The sequence below is a fragment of the Astatotilapia calliptera genome, chromosome 14 (genome assembly GCF_900246225.1).
Source record: "Astatotilapia calliptera chromosome 14, fAstCal1.2, whole genome shotgun sequence".
Lineage (NCBI taxonomy): Eukaryota > Metazoa > Chordata > Actinopteri > Cichliformes > Cichlidae > Astatotilapia > Astatotilapia calliptera.
Genome location: NC_039315.1, coordinates 32,789,556 through 32,810,511, shown reverse-complemented (window position 1 = coordinate 32,810,511; position 20,956 = coordinate 32,789,556). Strand labels below are relative to the sequence as shown.

Sequence of the window (20,956 nt, the reverse complement as noted above, 5' to 3'; positions counted from 1 at the left end):
AAAAGCAAGTGGTAATTGCTACATCAAGAACTTAATGTACCTAACCTTAAGTATGAAATGAAAACATTTCACACTTAACAACATACCTGGATTTAATGATGCTTTTACTTTTATAAAAAAAAAAAAATCACACTTGAGCCACTATATAGTAACATCAGTCACTAGAGCAAACATACTGAACAACATATAAAAGATATGAGAATCCCAAATGTGTTTCCATTATAATGGTTGGCTTGATTAACTGACACCTGGTATTGATAACATCTCGCTGGAATGAATGGTTTTGAAATCGGCCTCCTCTGACGCTCCAATTCTGCGTGGTGAAGCAGAAAATGAACCCTCTCTGCATTATCTGACACCTTATGAGTATTGGATCGCTGAAGGGAAAATGTGCTGTGTCCACTACTACAGCACTGCATTTGAACTCAGAGATTTCAATAATATGAACGGCTCTGTGAACACTGGGCTGTTACACTTAGGGATGAGTACTGAGGCACTGTGTGAAACTGGTAAAAAAAACCACCATACTGGTTAGTACCATAGTATTGCTGCTGTTGTTATTCATGCAACCTTAATTCTTCCTTATACAAAGCCACCAGGGTCGAGAACAAATGTAAAGTTGCTGTGTGTTTACAGCTCTCTGATAACTGCTGATCCAATATTTTAAGACAACAGAGCTACATGAATGAGAGGTTCCTTTACCAGAGCCTTGATGGGATTAACTAAACTAAAAATGCAATACCTCTGGTTGCAAAAAGCGACAACACTTCACAAACAATTTCCTAACGTCACCAACATTCTTTATACTGTTTGTGGTTACTACTCAGGACAGAGTTGGCTTTGATTTAAAACACGTCTTTAAATGTTCCTAACTGATCACAAGTACCTGTCACAGATTCTCAGTGATTACATGCAGGGAACAAGAAAAAACACTGTCACATGTTTACTGGTAAAGCTTTTTAATGGTAGATAGAGTGGTTGTTGTATAGTGTTTTTCTACTCTACTTGACAACTCAAAGCACTATATACTAAAAACCTCAGTCTCCCATTCACACAGGCTTTTTTCCTATGCGGGAGCTTTCTATCCAACATTCACACTTCGATGAATGTAGAGCAAATCAGTGAACAGTACATGGTATCAGGGATACTTTGACATGCAGACTGGAGCAGCAAGGGATCAAACCACAAACCTTCAAATTCTAGCTCCTCCTGAGCTACAGCCAGCCCAAGTTCAATCAAAACCTTCATGGATAAAAGCCAACTAAATTCTTTGAGCACTCGACCTAAACAAGCTTAAACATGTAGAACTATCTTTTCACCTGCTTCCATCCAACACAGTCCAAGTGGATATGAAGTGTGTGTCTCATGAAGGCTGCTATAGCCTGATCTGCAACTTGGAACTGTAAACGTCCGTGAGCACTTTTCTCTAATAGTAACACTGTGATGCAGAGGGCGTGTTTAAAGGGCTGGTAGAGGTGACTGTGGCCTCACGGGGTCCATAACAAGCTAGAAAGATTTGAGTTTGCCTGTTTCAGTGTGAGCTGCCATGACAATTCCAGAAAATTTATTTTGTGGTAATAAACTACATGTTCACTGGCACTACAGGAACATTACCAAACGACCTCATATCTCGTTACAATCAGGTTGAGATTCCATTCAAAAGTAATAATTTCAGACCAACGTTTTTACTGACCGATCGCAGGTGCAGGCGACCAGCACGCTGAGCATGATGTAGACGATGAAGGTGAAGATTACGGCTGTGATGGTGCCCCGGGGAATGGAGTAGCTGGGATTCTTCAGGTCACCTGATGGATAATGCAGGTTTTATGGTGTATGTTCTGACACAGGTAACCAGGCGGCACACACACAACATCTGTTCACTTACCTGACATGTTGGAGCCGGCCATGATCCCCGTGCAGCCGTTGAACATGACGGCGAACACGGTGGCGAAGGTCATCGTGGTTTGCGTTGTGTAATCTACAGTGTAATCAGCTGCAGGAAGACATATGAACAGATACAGCCCTGGAGTCAATGCTTTTATCGACACCACCACTCTTCAAAGAAAACTTCAATCTGCTGCACCTGCCTGCCCATCCAGCTTCATCATGTTTTGGCGCATTAGAGAAAGCAATCCTTTGTAAAGCTTCTCTGCTGTTTACAGAGCGCCATCAAATCTATCACATGATTTATTTCGAAAAATTCAATTTTGCAGCTCCAGTCTGTGAGACATCTATTCTCTGTCTTCTCTATTTGTATCAGACAAAACAATTGGGAGTGCACATCCTATCTAAGAACAAGACAGACTTGTGATCACCGTTCAGTGATATAAAAGCTCAGTGTCAATGGTTTCCTGGCCTTTGCTCTGTATAATCTCAGTGAGGGCGGATAGCACTTATTTGGTCTGTGCTCAATGTGAGCACGCATCTGCTGCTTAAAACTTCTGTCTGCAAGGGGCAGCCAATTAGTTAGAAATGCAACAGCCATTGCACAGCAAGCACGTGTGAAAAATAACACAAAATTCCAAATTTTTTGGATGCAAACTTGTCATCTAACGGATGTACACACCGAAAGCATTCATTCTAAAAAAATGAACCGTGAAAAAACATGAAGTTCACATCAAGCAATGATGTCAAGCTTGGTTCGAAAAAATAAACGCTGCAAATTCATCCAGCGACATCATGCAGTCGGTGTGAATGGCTGCATTAATAGGCAAGTCCAAAAAATATTTCTAATGCACAAATTATTTGCACAGATTTAACATGTTTGGTGTGTAAAGGTCTTAAGCAGAAAGGAGGCAATCAACTGAGCTGCTGAACCAAGGCCCAGGATAAGAAAGTGATGCACTATTTTGAACTGTGAGGCATGCAAAGCCACTATAGTAGGCTCCATAAATAAAACCTTGCCGCTTGGAAATGAGCATGACAGGGTCCCTTTTCAGGGAGGTACACAACAAATAAAAGCTCAGTACTGATGTTGTCACTGATGGAATAAAAAGTCAAATGTTTTGCTGGAGAACAATTTTCAGTCAAATCCTAGCACAACCTTTTATTTTACAAGCATTTGTGCATGTGTATGTGTGCGTGCATGTGCGTCCTCATACTGAAAACAGGGATTATCCAAAGATGTGTGTTTAATAGCTGCCACGTGTGCATGCCTGAGTTAGAGCAATTAGCTCACAAATCATGTGCTTTACAGTAAGGCAGTGCAAACACAGAGCAGCGCTTGGTTTGGCTTCTGTGAATATTAAGATCCTGGACACATGTATAACCTCTAATTACGAAGCTTTCCTTTTCAGTCAGCAGTAAAATGAAAAAAAAAAAAATTAATGTGCTTTTAGGAAAGCAGCCACTGTCAGAAGAATGACACCATTTTCTCCACAACAGCGACTTCCGCTGGTTGGTGTTTACACCTTCACATGTTTGGCTGAGATTGCAGGGAATAGAGTCAAATCAGTCCAAAGGTAACAAAACCTGCCGACCAGCATGTATGAAGCTCACTTATTAACATGCTGCATTTCATTTTCCGAGATTTTGGAATGAAGAAAAAAAAAGAAAAAAAATCACTTAAGCCGAATACACAGTGGAAGCAATTTGCTGATTATGCATCGCTTTGAAGCTGCCAGTAGGTCTCTTGCGGACATGCAAGGCTTCAGCTGCCTAGGTTACCCCCTAATGTATTTACTAACAAGTAATACGTCAACTGTTTTCTTCACTCTGATTGGTAGTCTCTTCACTTGCCCATTGGACCTGCGCACATCGCGTCATCAGCAGTTATTTTGCCCATAGTCGCTTGAGGTCACCTAATAGACTTCACTTTCTATGGTCTCTGATCACTGTGAATCATTCCCAGTGTTTTCCAGATCAAACAAAAATACTTATTTTTGTTCTTCCCAAATCAGATCAGTATGGATACATTTTATTACAAAGGTAAAACTGAAAGAGTATCTCTGTATGGGGATGTTTTTATTATTCTTTCATATAATAACATGAAGACATGACCAAATGGAATGATTGACCCACGATTCTCATGAATGATTAAAATGATCATTCAGATTTTCTAACTTATTTATAAGGGAACAATTATCTGCATTTGCATTCTTTTACTCTTTTGCAGTTGCTTTTGTTGCTTTGGAATATTCACATTTGCAATAACTGTAACCCCCAGGCCGACAGGACACTGGTAACCGGGTGCATGTCAACAGTTAATATGTTATTAACTTAGCTGATATTGTTCTGTGGGAAAGAAGTTGGTATATTTTTAAGTGCTTGATGTGTGATGTTATAATCCTGTAAATAATGGGCCATGAAATTAATTTGCTTAATCATTACATAAGACCAACAGAAGCTTTTTATAAGGAGTGATATATGCAGGACAACATCTTCCTGAAGAATTATTCCATGAAACTGCCAGGTAACAAGTTAAGACTACAGGAAGTGACAGTAAAATTAAATATAGCAATGAGAAGGGTGGCTGTTCCTGATGAAAGGGCTCAGGTAGTAAGAAATGAGTCATCAAGGTAACATTGTGCTAACACAAGTCTGTTACCATTTGAATACTTCTAATATCTGCAGAAAATAATATTTGCACTAGCGCTAACTAGTTATTTGTTCCAGTTAGCTGGTTATTACAAACAAATGATCTGAAGAGCAGGTTCCTGAGCGTCCGTGCTCACAGCCACCTCTGTATATCTAAAATATAACCCTATTAGGGATGCACTGTCTCTGACACGATGCACATCCAAGTGTAGAAAGAACAGTCTGAAACTGAGCATTCTGAAGTATTTTGGGTCCGACCTTGATATTTGAAATTTGGCAATCAACAATGGCAATATTGGAAAGAAAACCACCGTTATAATAGTAAATCTATGAAAAAAATAAAGAAACATTTGTTAGAGCTCTCCAAGGTAAATTGCTAAAATGCTTTGTGGGCTAAATCAGGCAAACCCTTTGATTCTGTCTGAGTAAGTAATTATTATGTAATGAATGTATCTTTAATGCTAATCAGTTCTGTCCACACCTCCTGCTATTCACCTTTGTCCCTTGCACAGTTCAAAGACCACTTTACGTCATCCAGAGCTGAGCTGGTTATTATTAAATCTTATATATAGCACTCTGGCTTGTTTGAGCTTTCTTTCATAGACTGTAAAAGATGTATGTAGATATCTTCAGGATATCAAAGTGAGGCCAAGACGAAGTTCTATAGTGACATAGGATCAAGTCAATAAAGCCAGAGTTCTTCCACACACAGAGTCCAATAGAGTGGTCTGCGACCAGCTGACAACCACTGACTCCAGTGAGCTAAACCGGCGCCGAAGGTGAACCTTTTACTGAAATTTTACTTTTGGCCAGTAGCTAGTGAATTTTTCTATTCAGGGAAAACATCTCCAAACAACCGGGGTTAGGGAAACGTTCACTATGGCAGACAACTCTTGAGCAATGTGCACATAACGTTATGACTAAAAACTGAAAGATATCTACTGGAAGCAGTGTTCTGATGAATTGATGGCTTCAGTCCGTAGTTTCAAGTTTTTCTAAATAGGACATCGTGGTGTTTTTGTGGTAAAAAGGATAACAATCGCTGGGTGAGCTTACCCAGTGACTGACGAGTAGCTAAATTTACCAAAAAGTTTAAGGCTTCACAATGGGCCAACCAATATTTGACATCATGGTGGCTAATTCTTTTATAGGGAGTGTAGGGGTATTATGCACAATGTACACAAGCAGTAAACATACAGAAGAGCATAAAAGACACTTATTGCTCATACCAACATGGTGGTATAATTTTTTTTATACTTTTTGACCCAGCAGTCCTCTAACTTACCCCATACGTTCCCAAGCAGTGTCTCCAACTTGAAGCCTGTAAAATTGGCTGTGGTGGGGCCCGTCGCATTGGGCTTCAGGTCAGGAAGCGTGATAGATTGAGGGTGCACGGCGAAGAAGCTGATGAAGACAGTGATCAGGACAACAATAACAATCACAAAGATGAGGAAGGTGGTTTTGGCATAAATGTGGGCTCCCACCAGGCACACCAGCAGGCACAGTAGGGCAATCCCAGTGCCATAAAGCAGAGACCACCAGTAGCCAGATGGAAGAACCTGGTAGTGAGAAGTGGCTACATTCCCAGCTAGAAGGATGAAATGAGAGACCCATTTTAATAATGTTAAGAAAGCTTAAATACACCACTCCCAACCTGATGTGAGTTTTTCAAACAAAAGTACACAATTATGCTAATGAGACAAACTATGAAAGTGAAAGTTACCTTCAGGGACTCCAAATGTGGACAAGATGGCTTCAACCAGACCGAGCACCATCAGAGCACTGCCGCACACATTAGCCAGGAAGAACATGATGCCGATGCTGCCACCAAACTCTGGTCCCAATGCTCGGCTGATCATGTCTGAGTGCCATTAAGGCAAAGCACACTTGTTTCATTCATTCACATGTATGTGCATTTCTCTACGGATAGTAGTCTAATAGTTTCGGGCAATATCATTACCTCCCTTGTAGTTTTTTTGGTTTATATTAGCTTAGCTTAGCATAAAGACTTCAAGCTGGGAAAAATAGGTAGCAAGCTGTCCAAAGACCAGTTAGTGAGTTTTGGGAGTGCTGGTAAGTGGATTGTGTTCCTTTTAAACCGAGGCATACTGGCTGTTCCCATATGGAAAAGAAATAGTAAAAACTTATATGTGATTACTCATGAAAGTGGCCACTTTCTCATTACTTTCATACATTGTTTTAGTAAGTATCCAAAACATACAAGTTTCATTATATAATTTTTCAAGGGATCTTATATCTGTTTTCACTCTCATATGCTTTTCATACAAGTTTCACACAAGACAGATACAAACTTTATAAGATTTATATATATCTTTTCCATGTGGGTTAACACCCACTTCTAACAACATTTAAACAAACAGCCGTAAAAAGAAAGTAGACAGGAATACTGGGAGGCTAGATATACAGCAAAGGCAAGAAGCGGCAAAGACAAAGGAAAAGGCTTACGGTGAATTTATAGTGACACCAAGATAAGATCAAAAGACTTGCATCAATTGGCTAGACAGACAGAGACTAATCTGAAAAGGATATGCGTTAGTGATTAAGGACAGAGGGAATTTCAACAAGTGAAAAGTGTGCATTGAGAAGATGGAAGGAGTACTCTGAGGAGCTGATGAACCAAGAAATAGAGAGAGAGAAGAGGATGGATGGAAAAAAGATGAATTAGGAAGTGCAGAGGATTAGTTAGGAGTTGTAAGGGCTGCTATGAAGAGGATGAAAAGTGGAAAGGCAGGTGGTTCAGATAACATAGCTGTGCAGGTATGGAAATGTTTAGGAGAGAGGGCAGTGGACTTTTTACCAGGTTGTTTCACACAATCGAGGAAAGTGAGAGAATGCCTGAGAAATGGAGATATACAGATATGTAGGGTGAACAGGTGAAGGGCAGAGCTGTAGCAGCTGCAGTATAAAGTTGATAAGCCATGCTATGAAGATGTAGGAAAGAGTTGTTGAAGCTAGGCTAAGAGGAATTTTGAATAATCTTGGAAATGCACCATTTAGAACCGTGGACATGGTCATGGTTGGAAGGCTGGATCCTCCCAAGTTTCCTCCTGCCAAGTCAGTGCCTCATCTAGGGTCATGGCACAAATAAAATGAGAGAAAATCCGAATTGGAATTGGAAAAGCAAAATTGCTAGAAGGCTTTATTAAGTTGCCCAGATACTACAAATGAACCAAAATCCATAGTGTTATTCTTTCACAGTTACCTTCAAGCAAAAATACTTAAAATGTAATCCTGGCTTATTTACACATTTTAGCATAAATGTGGCTATAATGGTTCTATTGGTCAGGACCCAAAATAAACATGATACTTTAAAGGTGTCTTTAGTACAAATAATCGCCAACCCTAGGTCCATTCAATGTCACTGACAAGTCTTGAACTGCACCAACATACAGATTATATTTGTTTAACTAGTTTTTGTTCTTTTAGTGCCAGCACCACTGGCACTGTTACAGTCGTATGCAGATGGCGTTTCTGTGTGTGTGTGTGTTTTAAGAGGATACAATAAGCTCCCCCGGCATCAAGGGCTCCATTGGTGGAGATGGCGCAGACAGACAGCACGGTCATACAGATGATGATGTAGGCCACAACATACATGGCAATAGCCTGGTAGAGCCCAGCCTGTCCCACTGCAAGTCCTAGTCAGAAAGCACAAACATGGTGAGATGAAGCACTAGAAACAATAGAGACCTAGAAAAATCTAGGATCTCTTTCTCAGACATGGTTTAATTTACCCTGCGGCACCTGAATCAGAAAACCCATAAATTACGAGCATGCAAGGAAAAAAACAGATAAATTAATGAGGGCAAGATGAAAAGTTTTTTAAAAAATTCATACAAAAGTCAGTCTGTATGGGTGGGGGTGGCATAAGGGTATAAAAATTCTGCAATATCAGGCAGAACCATACCATGTAGTGATTTCAAAGTAATTAATAAAACCTTAAGTTGAATTCTGCAGCAAACAGGAAGCCAGTGAAAGTAAGTACCCTTTCAGCTGTGTGCAGCTATACGCAGGCAACACAGTGAGTTTAAATACTCAATGTGGGAAGAAATGAGGGTGCAGATACGTACTTAAGTAACTGTCGAGAATTGTTCAGATGTTGGTAACATCTGTAATCTGTACATAGAAAGTCTGACCTAAACTCTTGACTTGCTGGTTGAAATCGAGGTGTGGCTCATATTCCTAATGTGTTGCTTTGGGTCAGTTATCAGTCATCCAAGGTAGGGAGTGACACTGAGAAATATTACCCAGACTATAAAAAACAAAGACTTCAGTTTTATTTATTTTTTTGTCTTTTGTAAAGCCAGTAGACAAAATTCTCTTTGCTTGGAGATGAACCCCAGTAAGAAGTGAACCATCTTTGAAAAATACTTTTAAACATGAACTTCCCTCACTGAGCCACTAATCCTGTGCTCAACTGTCTGAAAGCAGAAGTTACCTATGTGGTGTTGCACTGGTGACACCACCAAATGTGGTATCGAAAATGTGAGCAATTTAGAGTAACATGATAATTCCCCCAAACAAGCAGCGGAACCATCATGAAAATGGCCTTTTGTACTGCAGAAACAAATTCATGCTTGCTTCAACTGTATGATGAACACATCTGCAAAACTCCTTCAGGAAATGAAAAATGAAAGCAGCTCTGTCTTCGGCTTAAAAAATGACTCATCAAAACATTCCAACCTCAGTGAAAGCGAAACTGGAATCACATGTTGGAAGAAAATTCCCACTTCTCACAATAGCATCTGTGGTTGGAATGGTTCCTGACAGAAAGAAATTCCGAGTTTTTACACAACAATAAGTATAACTAAAATTTCTGATATTCAAAAGCGAATGAATGCGCATCTAAATACATTTGGGACAGGATATTAAGCTCACTTTACACCATGCTAGACACACATTTACCACATTATCACTAGTTTCTGCTGTAACCTTTGAGAGGCATTAAAAGCACCATGGTTTCATACACTGTGACCAGTACTGCTGTGGATCTCACATGATCTCCAAGGACCAGACCTACAATCTCTTTAAGAATGCAGCAGGCACGGTTAATGAATGCAGCTTTACTTTCTTGTCACTATTATCTTGTCAGTAGGGCATATTTTAGTCAAAGTCTTCATCCTTATCTGCGCCAATTGTCAAGACTGATAAAATAGTAATTTCACATCCACAATGAAACCCCTAACAGTTCCTGTGCAAGGAGTCTGAAAACAGACACAACACTGTGTTTTCCCTGTGTGTGTGTGTGTTTTAGGAATCCTCACTGCACAGCAGCTGACGTCTCACGAGACTGAGGGAGGGGGACAGTAGTGGTGGTGGGGTGGGGAAAACAACTAACACAAGCAGCAATGCCCAGATATGAGGGGTTGTGATGAGAGAAAAGAGAAGGTGAAGTTAGATGTGACCTCTTTTAATGCTTTAAACACAGAAATAGGGGAAAGTGCATTAAATTATAAATATCTGCTTATTTTCATAGCAAGGTAAACAGTGGATGACCTCAGAGTGCTCCTTACTTAATATAGTATAGTCTATTTTTTATATTTGTCAAATATGTTGTTTTAGCATTATTGAGTATGGTAGGAGGTGTTAGCATACCTCCGATGAGATTGACCGCAGATGTTATCTGTCGTTTAATATTTGGAGACCATTTCACCTTCTTTTGCATCCTCTCTGCTTAAAAAGGGGGGGGGGGGGGGGGGGGGGGGAGTCCTTCTCCCTAGTACCAATAGTTTTTCCTCTCGTGACTAAGGGCTAAATAGATTTGTAGCCCACTGTGATCTTCACTAGAATCTAGTCTTAACTGTAAGGGCACAATTCTTTGGTAGATTCATGGATATATAGAGAGAAATTCATCGTCTCAACTGGTCCACAAACAAGTACAACCTGTAGGATTTTAATCGGAGCAGAACACTCAGTTACACCTTCCCTCATTTAACAACACTGAGGGAAATTTTTACATCTACTCACTTTTGTATAACATTAAATTCCTGGCTATCTAAAGCTCTTTTTAGCAAATAAGCAAAGGCTGTACATCAGTGAGGTGGGAAAATCTCTCTTACGTCATTCATCCACAGAGGCAGGTTATATGAAAAACTATGTGAGACAGTTTGGGGTTTGAATATTTAAAAAAGCTATAGATGTTCCTCCTCGTGATATCAATGAATGAATGCCGTGCATACAGGTAATGGACATATGCTGTCACACCTGTACTGCAAAGCCGGAATGTCACGGAAGTGACATGTGACAGTGACAAGTAACGGAACATAACGGGATTTAACGTGAAAGTTTAAAAAAAAATGGGGGGGTCACAGTCGAGACATACACCCTCAACTTTGCTGAAAAGTGCACAACTTTAAAAATCTCTAAAGAGTTTGGCATCGCTCTTACCAAACAGGTGATTAGCGCACGTCGGTCTAAATGAGCACTCACCTATTCTGAGAAAGACTACCACGCTGAACATCGATAGCAAGGTAGGGATGACTACACCGAAGAAGGTGGAGAGTTTCTTCTGTTGCTTCTGCTGGGCAGCCCTCCGCCCTTGGCTGCCCGGGTTATGAACCGGGGCCTGCCGGCCCGCCTGTGACCGCAGCTCGGATTCATTGACGCTGGTAGAGAGGCGGTAGTGGAGGAGAGGAGTCCGCTCTGTCATGGTGAAACCTGCTCCCGGACTAGATTTCAAAACTTCATTAAAAAAAAAGTGTCCCGGATAAATTTGAGCGATCAGACACCAGAGTTAAATTTTCAAGTCTGCCCGGTTCGTGGAATATCTTCGAGCGTACAAATGAGCGTATTCCAACCGTTTCAAAAACCGAAGCAAGTGTATCAGTGGCGAGTCCTCATCAAAAAGAATCAACTTTACCTACCTACATAGCAAAGCAGTGGTTATGTTAATAATAAAAAAAAACTAAAATACAAATGCGTGTTAAACCTACATTTTAAAACGAGTAGGCCTTTCCTATAGCGTTATAATTCTGTTAAATGCCACATCAAGCGACTGTTGTATCGTAACATCTCATACAACTATATAGAAGAATGTCATGTGACACGGGAATGTCATTTTGTCTTAATAGCGGTGATTTCCGGTTAAAACTGCCACAGTAGAACACAGGGAACGTAATGAGAACGTAATGTAATTATGCCTAACTACCCCGGATGCAAACGGCAGGCAGGTGTATGAAGAGCTACCGTGTGGTTTTCATATGTGTGCGTGTCATATGAAGACCAACATGATTTTTTTTTAATGCCAGCACAGACGACTATACAAATGTTTTATTTTGTAGGCAATGTGCACAACTTCCGGTTTTGTCCTGTGTTTTCAATCAGTGCAGCGTCTTGATTTTCTGATTTTCCAGCGCCCCTTGGTGCCTGCCCGTTGCCTTTGGTCATATGACCGGGTTGGCCAATCACAGCAGTCCATTTTTCCGGCCACCTGCTGCATCAGGTTAGCCAGTTATTACGCTTGTGAACCTGGATACCTTCAAGGTCTTACAATGTTACAATGCAAAGTTACCATTCTAAACTTGAAATTATGACAGAAAACATACTAAATGCAGGCTTATTGTTATTATTATATACTTTATTATTTTTTGAAATTGCCGAAGGCACACTGAACATTGATGAACACAGATCAGTCATGCTCCTTCAAAATTTTTACACTGTAATTTTAAAATATAATTTTTTTAAAAAAGCTATTACATTTTATAGCTTTTTTATGTTTTAAAAGTTCATTTAATATCAATAATTAAAGCGATCCACATAATACAGAGTGGTCCAACTGCTGCCACAGACAGTCCAAAGTCCTCCACAATAAATAAATAACAAAAAACAGAGTGTCTCTAGCAAAGTCTTTGATGGGCACTGCAATCATTCAGCAATAATTGGCTAGCGTATACATATATATAAACTGAGCAGCACTTTTACATGTTTTAAATAAGCAAACACATACATACATTTTGTGCAGAATATATAGAAATAAGGCAGAATACCACATACTCTCTGCATCCATACACATCCATCTGTTATTTATTAACATGAGACATGAGTGCAGTTATTATGATCACTTTTGTTGTAGAATACAAAATTCTCATAAACTTAATCAATTCCTTGCACTCCAGGCCAAGTACACAGAGTTGGGAGCCATCCACAGGTGGTGACGGTGATGAACAATATCTGATGCATATTGACACACAATACGATTAATGCAACCTCATACCTACAGAGGGTGCTACAGTCACAGTTTCTGTTGCACTTTGCCATAACAAGTATGAGCACACAGACAGACTTTGTTCATTTGTAGGTAGCTAGTCATTACACAGATTCCCTTGCATGATTCATCTGTGGGCCAGGAGAGTAAATAGCACTTTAGTCAGATTTCCTCATCTTAAAAGCCAATTTGAATTTTCCTGGCACAGTTGGTTGCGCAATATATCTTTGTAAAGGCAAACAGTGGGCTTTTAGATCTAAAGCACACTGCCACCACCACTATCAACTCTACTATCAGTCACTGTCGGCTCCTTCACTTAAATCCATGTGATTCAAGGTGAATGGAATGTCTTAATATTAGTCATGCGTGGCAATCTGTTGATGTGTCAGTTGCTTGGCTCCAAACTTGAGTACACTCTCACATTTCCCAACTTAGTTGGATGATCTGAGCATATTGACTGCAGTGATCCCTAAACATTTTCTCATGCCAGCATGAGGTCCAAACTTCAATTTATCCACTATTGTGATTTAGGATTAAATATCTGCAGAACTAAAGGCAGCCTTAGTAAGCTGTGTGTTCTTCTTCAAATGCAAAGCAGTGTATAAAAAATTATACCTGGTCAGTTCCAGCTTGTTATCACGGTGATGTTGAGCATGTTATTAGGCTTTATGCTAGCACTTGTCTCCATGCACCGATGTAGGTTTCTCTTTCACTTGTACAATTAGAGTCTTTAAAAACTGCTCTTGTTGCCTTTTGGAAACTTTTCTGCAGAAGCATTTCCTCCATATGAGGTTTACATCTTCCATTTGCACTCAGAGCACTCGCAGATTGTTACCTTTAAACATCCTTCCATTCAATGCAAATGTCACAATGTTCCAACTCCCAGTCTTTTCTTCCTGGGTCCTCTCAGCGTACTTCATTCACATCTTCGATCAGGATCAGATTCCTTCCTTTTACTAAGTGAAACTTGTGGACACTCCTTAGCAAAGAGCTCAAGTTTTCCTTTGAGTAGCTGTTTGGAGCCAGCCAGCACTTTTTTCAGTGTGGTTTCATTTGAGCAGTGCTGCACTACCGAAGGAGACGCTGTCACCAGACCACTCTGTAAGTAAGAAGAACTCAGTTAAGCATTCATTGGCTTTTTTTTTTTTCAGAAAAACTACAAACATTTCTATATAAAGGCTGCTGATAGCATGCATGTGTCCAAATCTATATGTAAAATTTGTGTCATCTATAAGACGCAGTATGTTGAAAAATTAAAGATGGTTTCATTGGGTCTCATTAATCATAAAAGCAACACCAAGGGCACCTCAGGTGTTACATGAAACAAGTGAGTTTCTTCAATTAATTAGATGAAGTCAAGTATTTTTTTACATGGTGTCCCCTTTGTACTCATTCTCTAAATATTCCTGTTTTTTCTCTGTCTTTTCCAAGGGTATATGTTGTCAAGTAGTTTGAATTCTCCGTATTTGTAACAAACTATATACACAGCCTACACTCACTGGCCACTTCATTTGTTCCTTACTAGTACCAGGTTGGACGCCCTTTTCCTCCCTGCCTTAATTCTTTGTGGCATAGATTCAAGAAGGTGCAGGTCCTTATTTGACTTTTATCGCCTTAAAAATTTGCACAACATTTAGGAAAAGTAGTGTTATGATGCATTACCTGAAGGTTATTTTTGACAAGTATCAGATAATTGCGGACAATAGCACGCAGGTCAACCAAGCAGCTCTGATTTGTTTTAGCCTGCTCTAAACCGTCGTGTAACATTTGGAGGGATGCCAGTACGTCAGCATGCTTCTCCTGGAGCTTGAAAAAAAAACAAACACAAACACAAAAACGATTACAACTTTGCTATCGGTTACAATCCCAACATACGTGACGGTATCGTGGTCCCATTAATGTTCAACAATACAAATAGAGCATATCAACATATGCTGACATCCAGATGACCTGTTTTTAGGGGAAAATAGTAAAGCTTTGTATGTGAAACTTATACTGGAATCAGCAAACTGAAAGATCGTTTGAAGCCTGAGTTGTAATGTTGCAGCCTCAGTTTTACAAATCAAAATATTAAACAGAAAAAATCATTAAAACAATCATTTCAGTAATGCTGGAAAAATATCATGCCTTATAAATTTGCAGTGCCACCTTCTTTCAGGTCTATCTGTCCACTTAATGCATGTTATTACTTCCTATCATTCCCACAGTGAAGTTCAGATTGGGCAATATGTGTTTACTAAAGGCCTACAGTTGTCTGCACCATCATGCACGCCAGCATCTTAATGTTGGCAATGTGAACTTTGGATTGTGTTCATTTCTGATGAATTTCATTCAGGACTTGAAAAGGAATTAAGTTCAGTAGAATTTCACTCATTATTCATATCATCATGTCCCCATGTACGATATGAATAAATGAACATGAATGATGCAAAGTTTATTTTTAGATGCTTCTTCCATGCCATACCTCTCACTCATAGGCGAACAGCAGCAGGCAGTCTGAGCGGGGTCATGCTAAATTCTTTCCTTCCAAAGTCTTTATCAGATTTATCTTAGCTGTTATGGCCTTTGTTTCTCTTTCGAGAGTTTTGAACTGCACATTTTAGTTAGTCTTACAGCTGATGTGAAGTTATCGCAGTTCAGTGAATCTCATTTGATAAGAAATGATTAAAATGTTTGTTGTTGGCTTTTTCAATGATTTTTTATTAAAGCATTTTACTTTTAATCACTTTTGATATTTAGTAATATATCTGCAGACCTAATATTAATTCCAACAATCAGGTGTGTTTTGTGTTTAGAACAAATTGTCAGCACGTCCGCATTCTTATTGTTAGCAGTGTTTGCAGGGGCTTATGCAAGGAGACATGACTGGGCCTCCCAGGTGCCTACCTATTGATGCAGTTGGGCTACAGTACTGCTAGTCTTACAATGCACAGTGCCATTCGCTGATAGCACAGGACCAGTGATTAGGGATGGGTATCGAAAACCGATTCTTGTTGAGAACCGGTTCCCACTGTTTCAATTCCTTGGAATTGTTTGCCATTTTTGCAAACGATTCCCTTATCGATTCCAGTCGCCCCGAATGATGTCACCACGTTGCGGAGCGTCATTTACCTGGCAGGAAACATGGCGGCTCAAATGCTCAAAAGTTTGATTATACTGATTATACGGATGACAACAGGGCAACTTGCAATACTTGCAAAGTAGATATTTCATTTAAGGGAGGAAACACTACGAATATGCAAAAGCATTTGCTCACAAAACACGTGATAACCTTAAATGAATGTCGTGTTTTTTAATTCCGCTCCGGACTCGTGAATCTCAACCCAGCAGCAGCGGTAACGTTTGCACGTCCTCTCCCGTTAATATGGCAGGTAAATAATCAACTAATAGTGCATATTATGTTAGCGCGATCTGCCTTATTACAAAACCTGCCATTACTGTGCGTTTAGGTGACCATGATGAGAGAGACAGACAGAGTCTGGCTGGCTCAGATGCTGGCAGTTCTCACTGCAGTCTACCGGCAGCGTCTCAGGCCAGGATAGACGAATGTCACCGAGCAGTGACTAAGTTTGTGGTAAAAGGCTTGCACCCATTTGCCACAGCAGATGATTTTCAGTAAGTGAATGTGTTTAATTGTAGGCAGGGACATTACTGGATATTCTTGTGTAATTGCTACTGAATAATTTATGTTATACTTTATTATTGCTACAGAAGAATATTTATTTTATTATTTTACATTTACAATTTATTTTCCTGAGGACCCTGTGACACCCCATTGAAGAGCCATAGGCTGTGGATCTCTTAAGATCTCACTGTTGGGTTTGTAAGGCCATGTTACTCCTAAATTTCTATCTTGTTCAAAGAGAAGATATAAAACAAAGTTCTAAGCTAATCAACCTTAGTGTTCTTTTAAAAAAAAAATAAGAGAATCGATAAAGAATCAAATCGTTAAACAGAATAGAAAATGGAATCGGAATCGTGAAAATCTTATCAATACCCATCCCTACCAGTGATAGACTATAACTTAAAATACACACTTCACAGAATTGCTGCTTGATGTCCTTAAACATGTCACTTCGTTGCTCGTTGTTTTGCAGATTTTCAAATATATAATCTATAAATCTATGGGCAGAGTCAGGGCAGAGTGTATATACAGTAAAAATCTATTATAGTTACCAGTAACAACACTGACAATGCTGTCAGACCGGAATAGCAGCAGATTTTGGCGAGTGCAACGTAGTGGGAGTATATTACTTCCATGGAAGTCTGTGCAGTATGTGCCAGAACTTTTTCTGTCTAGTTTTGTGCATGTGACACAACTGACTGTGATCCACTACATTATATCTCTTCTAAACCTCTTCTAAGCCCTTGAGACAGCCTTAAAAACACAAGCTGTTACTGAACTTTTTAACAAAGTAGAAATTGCTGTTTGAACAGAAGACAAGAATGCTGCTTTGTTTAATTGTCTTCTGTATTCTTGGTGAAGCTTATTGCAGTTAACTAACTGAAAAAAAAGTTTAAAAGTAAGAAATAACTGAAGTTAGACTGTACACTTGCAGACAAAATAAAATGAGACTTGGTCAGTGGCCACTGACGCATACATTTACTGAGAGTAGGATGTCTGGTAGCCTACTCTTATATTTGTTGACAAACTGTTTTTGCTAAACATACTTCGGTTGTACTTACAGTTTTATTATTCCATTCTGCGGGTCGTATTGCGGTACATAGCCGTACTGAAGAGGGCAGCTTCTCTGAGACGCTGCACTTGAGTACCTGAGTACATCAACAACAGCACATTATCCATGCAGTCATGAAAATGACTCACTTTGTTAAACAAAAAGAGTCAAGATCTTTCAATAAAAATTCAAAATAAATATATAAATAAATGTTATAATTGTGCCTCCTAAAATGTGTACATTTAAAAACTGCTTATCAGCATCCCCACATTTACATTGTTTTAATGTTACTTTGGTAGATTGATAAAATGCAGAAATCATTTCCTCACCTGCTTTTTAAATCTATTCATCAGTTCATCCCTAACACATTTTTTGCAGAACTGCAAAGACAGTGATGTTGCATGAACTTCAGGTCGGTGGGTAAAAATCATTCCTGTCAGCAGCAGCAGCAGCAGAAGTCCTGGAGGAGCACACAACGGAGATGACTGACGAGCCATCTACCTCATTCATGCAACAGCAGACACAATTTAACCTATCTGTGTTTGTTTCATTATATCTCCTCCCCTCTTTTATCCACATTGATGCGGAAAGTTCAGTGAAGTAAGCAGCATGCAGCATAGCCCGCCCATTTATGCGTCGCTGTCTGATTCTGCCAAATACCGTCGCATCTTTACAAGCCTTACACCCATTTCCATTCATGTGTTCTACTCGCATATGTTTATGTTAGGTGTGAAAGTTAGGATGGGGTGAGTAAAAGTGTGAAAGCACTAAGTATCTTCATTTAGCTTTCTATTTTTCTTGCTGATTACATAAGTCACAATGATGTCATGAATCACTGTTCCGAAGAAAAAGCATGAAATTCTCAGGTTCTGGAGAAATACATCAGAGCAGGAGTCCTAAAAAAAAATCAGGGCCGAGACTACCACACTATGTTTGATATAAAACACATTTATACACCACTCTAAGTAACTATGAGTCTCACTGTCGTTTTATCTCCTCCTCTTCTCTGCGAGTACAAGCAGCATACTTACTGCTATGCGCCATAACCCGCTCCTGGACGCATGGTTTCCTTAACTATGGTTCCTCAACCTCCATTCTTCTTCTTTTTGTTGCCATAAAAATTAGGGCATATGTTCAGAAATCATTTCGTATTAATCATATAGTCTCTTTTCAGTCTACAAAGCTCCAGCAGAGTCCCAGAAATACTGGCATCAAGATTCCATTCAGCTATTTTCTCTTTCACTTGTTCACCGCAATAAAGCGTGTATTGAGAGGGGCTCGTGGCTTTGCTGTGACCTTTAGAGAAAGAAGTCTGTGTATTTGACTTAGCCCGAAGTTAATATTTGACTCTGGTTCAGTGCAAATAAGACCAGAGAGGCACCACATAGACCCAGACTATAGTAACCAGTTATGACACCATGATGCAGACATATGGAACTCATAATGAAATACTGTAGTTAATTTCGCTCTTATAGTGCTCTGTTTTGGGTCATAAGGCACTAGGCTAGAGAAGGCTTTTGTGACAACAACATTGTTTCAACTGCTGCTTTTGGCACATCCAGTAATGGTCAAGCCATGTTCATTGCTCATAGAGGAATCCAGTTTGTTTTGGATCACCATCATAGAAAGAAAAGATACCAAAATAAAAGTGATGAAACCATTGGAGGAGACCCTCTCCAGAACAGACATGAATGCTATATGGGTAAAGCAAGCAAGCTGAGGTTTCCCCATGAATGCACTTTACATTCAAGTGGCATTCTTTGAATGTTTCCTGCAAGGGTGTGGCACAGGAGACAGAAAATACAGCAAGCTACTTTCAGCAGCTCCCATATTCACATGAGGTCACCACAACAAGAAACTCCACTCCCCATCTTTGATTTGTTTTTTACACCATATGCCTTTCCTTACACAACCCCAAAGGGATTTGTGTCTCCTGCTGTGAATCTTTTGTTTATTAAATGATTGTGTAAACCATTACACCAGAAACACAGACAAGAAAATTCAGCAGTGGAAGCTACTCACTACTCGCCTTTCCCGAGTGATCTCTATATGGTGAGCAAAATGCAAAAATATTTTTTGCACACTACTCAGGTCATTTAATTGTCACTGCAGTCACACATGTAGAGTGTAATAGACAGCAAGAGATATTTTCATCATAAATGTATTTTCTCAAATAAACTAAATATATGTAGTTAAATATTTTGTCAATGTTTTTGTATGGATGTGCCCTATTTTCATGAGGCATTGTTAGACAGTTCTTTTTAAAGGGAATATCTGGTTTGAACCTTCAGGTCCTCAGGTGTGCTACCTGTACTTTGGGAGCATTCTTTTCAGGTACTCCAGGCTCACTGTTTCACATAGCAGTTGAGAAAGTGAGTCATTAAGAAAGAAGGTGGAGCTTGTTGAAAGAAATATCAGCAAGGACAAGTACAATAGCTGAAAGTGTTATGGGATAACAACAAGTCTACACGTGAACTTTGGTACTATTTCGCAATATATTAGTATCAGCAGGTCCTGAGTTGGATTCTACCACCTGGCTGGGGCCTTTCTGTGTGGAGTTGGCATGTTCTCCCCAGGTTTCTGTGGGTTCTCTCTGGATACTCTGGCTTCCTCACACAGTCCAAAGACATGCACTTAGTTGGGTAAGGTTAACTGGTAATTCTAAATTGCCCATAGGCGTGAATGTGAGTGTGAATGGTTGTCTGTTGTCTGTCTCTACCCTGCCTCTCACCCCATGGTAGCTGGGATACCATGGACAGATGGTGTAGTATTTTCAAAATGTATGAATTTGGCTCACTGGAGCAATCGAATAACTCCTCTTGAGCGCCAATTACCTCAGTGGGTGAGCGAGGGAACATGTGCCACTTGCCTGATGCGTAACAGCCTGGGATCGGGTCTGACCTACGGCCCTTTCCCTTCTCTCTGTCCCCACCTTCCTGTATATCTTGACTGCTCCGCAAAGACAGAAAATACCCATATGTCACTAGCCCCCCAAACCCTTCTCTGAATATGAAAAAAATTTGCTTAGTCCAACCCACTTCTGAATCCTAACTCTCCCATGCTACAGTAACAAATTCATACATTTGTGTGAGCCCTTTGAGATTACAGGCTTTGACAAACTTCTCTGGTATTATGTTAAGCAATACTGCAACTATGTGATCGTGGTTCACAGGAATTCCCATGAGGAATACCGGGGACCTTGCCAAAACAGATAATCACACTGATCACAGAAGTCTGTTCATGCTTGTCTAAGATGTTTTTATCACACACATTGCCATCGTTAATTATTGTTTTAACGTACAAAACACTGATCTTTTAGTGCAAAATAATAAGATAAGATAGAACTTTATTAATCCCTCGGGTGGGTTCCTCTGGGAAATTCGACCCAGATCCCAGATCCTGACTTGATTATATCACTGTTGTTTTTGCAAGCTTTTGTGCACGTGTGTGTGTGTGTGTGTGTGTGTGTGTGTGTGTGTGTGTGTGTGTGTGTGTGTGTGTGTGTGTGTGTGTGTGCCTGCAT

At 39.8% G+C, this 20,956-nt stretch overlaps 1 protein-coding gene across 1 annotated transcript in view; it reads right to left on the bottom strand.

The window, feature by feature from the left end:
- LOC113035853 (solute carrier family 12 member 9) overlaps window positions 1-11,597 on the bottom strand; it is an 81,620-nt gene extending 70,023 nt beyond the window's left edge. Inside the window, exons 1-6 of the mRNA XM_026191630.1 lie at window positions 10,984-11,597; window positions 8,058-8,192; window positions 6,260-6,397; window positions 5,822-6,124; window positions 1,886-1,993; window positions 1,694-1,805 (exon numbers count right to left, since the gene is read on the bottom strand). Of these exons, the coding sequence (XP_026047415.1) occupies window positions 1,694-1,805; window positions 1,886-1,993; window positions 5,822-6,124; window positions 6,260-6,397; window positions 8,058-8,192; window positions 10,984-11,203 (1,016 nt within the window). The 5' untranslated portion in view covers window positions 11,204-11,597. The remainder of the gene's footprint in view (window positions 1-1,693; window positions 1,806-1,885; window positions 1,994-5,821; window positions 6,125-6,259; window positions 6,398-8,057; window positions 8,193-10,983) is intronic.
- Between the last annotated feature and the right edge of the window lie 9,359 nt (window positions 11,598-20,956).